General features: G+C 50.0%; 1 protein-coding gene across 1 annotated transcript in view; it reads right to left on the minus strand.

The window, feature by feature from the left end:
- cyp27a3 (cytochrome P450 family 27 subfamily A member 3) overlaps positions 1–6,000 on the minus strand; it is a 33,292-nt gene that overhangs the window by 8,058 nt on the left and 19,234 nt on the right. The window contains exon 6 of the mRNA XM_030112744.1: positions 4,362–4,525. Within this exon, the coding sequence (XP_029968604.1) occupies positions 4,362–4,525 (164 nt within the window). The remainder of the gene's footprint in view (positions 1–4,361; positions 4,526–6,000) is intronic.

Consider the following 6,000-nt stretch of genomic DNA (forward strand, 5'->3'; position numbering starts at 1 on the left):
CTGCTGCTGCGGAGCTAAAGACCTGCAAGTTCCTCGTGAGACTTTGTGCGCATGTCACAGGACGCTGTATAATCCGCTTCACCCAGGGTCCTTGTAAACGAGGATTCATCGTGGATCACTTCATGAATACACTCCGTTTAATACGATTGTTTACAATCCGATTGAAAAAAACACCCATGTAAACTGGGCCAGAGAGAGAGAGAGAGAGAGAGAGAGAGCGCGTGTGGATGATATTTTTCTCTCCATTGTCCTGGCGCTGCAGAATTTAGCAAATGAGAAGGAAGAGAGCCAAGTTTTTTGTGGGGCAGCGGCAGCAACAGAGAGACGCAGCCAGGAGTGGTGGGACGGGGGTACAGTCAACTCGGCATCAAACCAAGTCGGCCTCGCGGGCGGGGGGGCTCCCGAGTGGCCGAGTTGGTCGGTGCCGACTTGACTGTAAGCTGCTCACCAACTCGGCCAAAAGCCTCTTTCTTTTTTTTTAAATCACGATGGTGGATAATGTACCTGGAGCTTCATGTTTGACGTCTGAACTGAGTAGCTTAGCTACGAGCGTGCAGCGCTTAGCGGCTGTCTGGTCATGTGACCGGTCCAAGGCATTCTGGGAATCGTGGTGCAGCGATGCCGGCTGCGCCGCGACGATTTGCAGTTTTTTTCGTGCCGGCAGCGCCGCTTCTCCTCACGCAGCAGGCAGGGGACTGGAGGACAAACTGTGTGGTGATGGTGACTGACAGGCTAGAGGTGGAGAATGGACCTGGAGCTTCATGGCTGACGTCCTGTTTGAACCGAGTAGCTTAGCTACAAGCGGCTGTCTGGTCATGTGACCAGATCATGTGACCGGCGTGTGATCCGCGAACGCCGCCTGATCAAACCAGTCGCCTGCATTATAATTTCATTATAATTTCATTTCATAATTTCATTCATCACTATGATAACACTGGCGATGATGAAAAAACAGAGCCGAAATGAGCGATTGTGCAGAGATTATGTCCCGCACTGAAGCTCCCTTGCCGTGGCCCCGCTAAGTGCGGCCAAATCAGTTGGATCTAAATACCGTATTGGCCCGAATATAAGACGAGGTTTTTTTCCCAGAAACTGCATCCTCAAAAGTGGGGTGGTGTTATAATCGCGGACTTACGGTAGATGGTCAATACGCATCCGCGCCGCTAGATGGAGCCAAAGTATCACTGACCAGAGAGCGAGTGGAGCGATGAAATGAGATCAAATGATCTGATGAAAAATGAAAAAACTTTAAACTGATGGTGATCAACGCAGCAGAGTCATCAAACTACTGCCAAGCCGCCAGGAGGTCTGGTGGAGCAGAGCCTCGTTCTGATTGGAGAGCACAGAAAAAACACTACAGATGCTAACGCTATGAGAAAAGCTTTCCGTGGTCCTGAGAGACGCTTCAGAGAGACTGATAGAAGGGAGAGTGAATACGTCTCTGGAAGACAGACAGACGGAATGTCCACCACCAGAGCCTGATTCAGCTGAAGGACCTGGACAGTTATTTACATCATTTATGAAGTTTTGACCCCTTGAGGTTCTTATTTGTTGCTTATTGTTTCTTATTTTGAGAAAGAGAATATATTTTTTATTCAATACTGTAGTAATATTTTTTCATTTTATATCTCATGAAATGTTATTTCAGTTGTGAGTTTTTGAGTTGATAATAATTGTATAATAAAAAAGTTGTTTTAAGAGTGACCTTATTGTCGTCAGCATTTTTTTTTTCCCACAAAATGATCTTTGAAAAATAGACGCCATGATGATAATAATGTAGGTTCTGTGTTGATCTGAGTGACGAAGTTCCTTCCAGGAAACATTTCAAAGTAATACGGCGTCGTCCAGGCGACTGTTCAATAAAACGCTTTATTTCCAAAATCCCAGCGATGAACCCAGTCAGTCAGTCAGTCCAGGTTTGGTTCAGATCTTGGTGTTTTCATGGGAAAATGAAGGATTAAATAATCTTTAACTCTGGGGGCTGTGCAGCGTTCTGATTGGACGGGGCGGCCGTGACGTAGTGACGTCTCCAGGAAGTAAACAAACCGATTTTTCTTTCTTTCTGGATGAACTTTGATGCTGCAGCTTTGAAAATGTACTCTTGGTTCTGCTCTTTCCATTAAATCCATTTCTTCTGAAGCTCCGTATGAGTCGAACCGCCGGCCGCCATCTTGGAATATGGCGTCATCACGACGGAGCAGAACAACAAGAATGAAGTTCAGCAGATGATAAACCGGCCGGGTCGGATTCCGACTCGGTCTCCATGGAGACGTCGGAGCAGACGAGGCTCCGCTCGGTTTACGGAGGAATAAAACGTCATTTCTCCAGCTGGGTCAAACCAGTTCCGGTCAAGTAGTTAGTTACTGATTACTTCTTCAAGAAAGTAATCCTTTTACTTTCCTGACTACTTATTTTCAAAAGTAATTAGTTACTTTTTTACTTTACTGATGCACAACCTGAAAACTTTTTAAAGCACTAAAGCTTCCAGCCTGGCTCTATTCTTTCTGCTTATTCCAGATCAAAGTGTCTTTATTAAACTGCTTTGTCAGATTCTGCACATCACGTTCACCATGTTTTAATGAAACAGAGTCAGAGTTCTGCATATTCCTGCTGAATTCATACTAATCTGGTTCTTGTGTCATTCGAACAAAATAAAATGTCAAAATCAAATCAATAATGATTTGGATCCTTCCAGCATCCAAACAATGAAATACAGAAATAAACCACTGAGCAGGAGGTTCTCCTGGTGGGAGGGGGTTCTCCTGGTGGGAGGGGGTTCTCCTGGTGGGAGGGGGTTCTCCACAGCAGGAGGTTCCACAGCTATCCAGAGAACATCCAGTATTCCATTCAATATTTAAAATCCGATATGAAACAGGAATAATCACCAGACACCACGGCCGCCTCCCGCCAACAACGCACTAACACCGTCTTCTTCCCCGGTCAGCCTCAGCAGGGCGCCCCCGGTGGAGGGAAGCTCTCGGTACAGCAGGGCGCCCCCGGTGGAGGGAAGCTCTCGGTACAGCAGGGCGCCCCCGGTGGAGGGAAGCTCTCGGTACAGCAGGGCGCCCCCGGTGGAGGGAAGCTCTCGGTACAGCAGGGCGCCCCCGGTGGAGGGAAGCTCTCGGTACAGCAGGGCGCCCCCGGTGGAGGGAAGCTCTCGGTACAGCAGGGCGCCCCCGGTGGAGGGAAGCTCTCGGTACAGCAGACAGACAGAAATCAAACTGAACTCCGCCCAGACTCGGCTCTTTCCCCGCGGCTCCTCACGGCTTCCAGCAGAACACAAAACAATTCCAAGAGGAAAAAACATTTAAGGAGCCATTAAAACCTTCAGCTGAAATGAGAAGCTCACTGAAATGAAATTCCACTTCGCTGCCGTCACGTTACAGATTATGAACGGTGTTTCTTTACGATCGCCCTCCAGTAGGGATGACGGATATGAAAGTCTGGTCAAGACGACAGAGCATGTTCTGAAACCGAGCGCTTTATGTTATGTTTTTGAATGGGTTCTAATGGTTCTTTTTTTTTTCAAACCAAAATTATCGCCCCCTGCTGGAATTTCCCCAGAACTACAGCTTTCCTGCACTATGGCTTAATTCTCCACCACCTGAGGTTTTCGCCTGAATTCACCAGCTGAGAATCTTTATTTCTCTTCATGCAGCCGACATGTTGACCGGACTGGGAACCAAACCAAAGATCCTGTCAACGCGAGGCCAGGGTGCAAACCACTTCACCATATTACACTGGGTGGGGTAACATTCATCATTCATTCATTCATTCATGAATGGGTGGGGAACATGTGAATCTGAATTCCTCTTTAATTCAGAATCAAAGTTCTGCTTCCTCTCCAACTCCTCGTTCCACATGAAACCGTCGTTCTGAGTTAAACGTCATTCCAGACCGTCTGGTTTCCTGGAGCTCTGCGTGAACTGGACATGAAACCTTCTCTTCACTGGATTCACCGGATCGGTCTGGTTCTCCTCGTTCTGCTAGTTCTACTCGTTCCGATGGTTCTCCTCGTTCTGCTGGTTCTCCTGGTTCTACTCGTTCCCTCCCCGTGACAGTTTTCCAAGATGGCGGCTCGCGGCCAGAGTTCCACTCGTCCGGAGACGATTGATTTAACGATCCTGAGAAGAAATGGATTCATGAAACGATGAAAAGCTGGAACATCGAAGTTAAAGGAGAAAGAAAGAGAGAAAAACGCCGGCGCCGGGTTTGTTCACTTCCTGTTGCCGGCCGCCCCGTCCAATCAGAACGCTTCGCCCCCCGGAGCGGAAGCAGGTTCTCCATGTTGCTGCCCCTGACCCAGCCAGCCAGGAGGAACAAGGACTCCGGACCCGTGGCGTCCACCGCCGGCGCCTCACCGTGTCCACGCCGGCCAGCAGCAGCTCGGTGATGCTGCCCAGGATCTCCGTCAGCGTCATGTGACCGCCCAGCAGCAGGTGGGTGAGGTAGGCTCCCTCCACGCCGCCGTCCTGCTGCGCCATCCTCTGGAGCTCCTCCATTTTCTTCCTCACCAGGTCTTCAGCTGGAAGACAAACCAGAGCTCAGAGGACCACTTCATATGTCTGTCCACTAGATGGGGCAGCGGAGCCGCCGCCGCTCCAGAGCTTTGACCTCAGGACTCTGACACCTGACCCGCCTGATAAGGTCACCTGGAGTCTGTCCCACTGATCTGGAACCTCAGTCCTGGCTCTGAAGCGGCGCCGCCTCCTTCCTGCAGGTCAAACAGCGTCACGGCTTAGAAAACCTTTAATGGAGGTTTTCCTTCTGCCCAGGGGCGGGGCTTCTGGGGGGACTGGGGCGCTACACCCTCGGTGTGGTGGTGGGGGGGGGCTCAAGGATGGCGGGCCTCCATCACTATCAGGACGGGCTCCATCATGACTGTTGACCTCTGGACATTGAGCCAGGCACTCCTGTCCTTTAAAGGGACTTAAGGCAACTTTACAAAATTTACCTCGGTGCTGCCGCCATAGGCGCTGCGGGGAACTGCAGCCACCAGCCAAGGCGGCACGGGAGCGCCACAAACATTTTACAGAAAGTCCGTCTTCACAGCGCTGCAGCAGGGATGCTCCTGCTGTTCACGACGTCGCGGTTTACTGCAGACCACAGCGCAGATTATGTGATTTTTGTCAGCATCCGTTTTCACTCCCAAATGCAGCTGAAGTTCCTCCAGGAATCAAACGCAGATCCAATATTTATTCGGCTGCCTGCGGCTTCCGTCTTTTTTTTCTTTTCTTTTTTTTTTGACTCATGAGATAACGCTGATAAAGTCTTTTTTTTCTTCATGGTGTTTTTTGTGGGTGTTGAGTGGATGCAGTTATCTGATTGTATGAAGGGGGGGGGGGGGGGGGGGGGGCTCGTGCTTCGATTCACAGACGGGAGCAAATATATAATATACCGGAAGAGCGGACAAATGAAACTACAAATAGAACTACAGATGATCTTTCTTCTGTTGATTCTTGGTTTGTCAGCAGTGAGCAGCGGCGTATTTGCGCAGCGCGATTCATCTGACGTGTGGAGGAGTGGTGTGGGTCTGCTCTCTGCTCTGCAGCAGCAGGGGGCGCTGCTGAGACCGACCGCCTGTGAGAGCTTTGGGACGGGGGAGGGGCTCACGCAGCACCCGCTGCCTGCTGAGGACAGCGGAGACAGAAAAAGTCGCTAAATTTGTCGCTAGTCTCTTTTGACAAAAAAAAGTCACCAAGAGGCTTTGGAAAGTCGCCAGATTTAGCAAGAAAGTCGCCAAGTTGGCAACACTGCCCGCCCCTGATCCCAGCAGTGTTTGAGTCCGCGTCCACGGCGGCCATGTTCTTCCTGTTCGGCAACGCGCATACAGCGTCAATTTACGTCACATCCCCACGATTGCGCGGGAAATTCGGACCGAACAGCAACAAATTCTGTGGCACACAGCCTGTATAAGGCAACAGACAGATACGCGGATCGGCCTGTTATTTTAGGTTTTTAATGCTTCACGACCCGTTAGCACTGAATAAAGTGGAAATG

Source organism: Salarias fasciatus, chromosome 16 (genome assembly GCF_902148845.1).
Source record: "Salarias fasciatus chromosome 16, fSalaFa1.1, whole genome shotgun sequence".
In the NCBI taxonomy this organism is placed as follows: Eukaryota; Metazoa; Chordata; class Actinopteri; order Blenniiformes; family Blenniidae; genus Salarias; species Salarias fasciatus.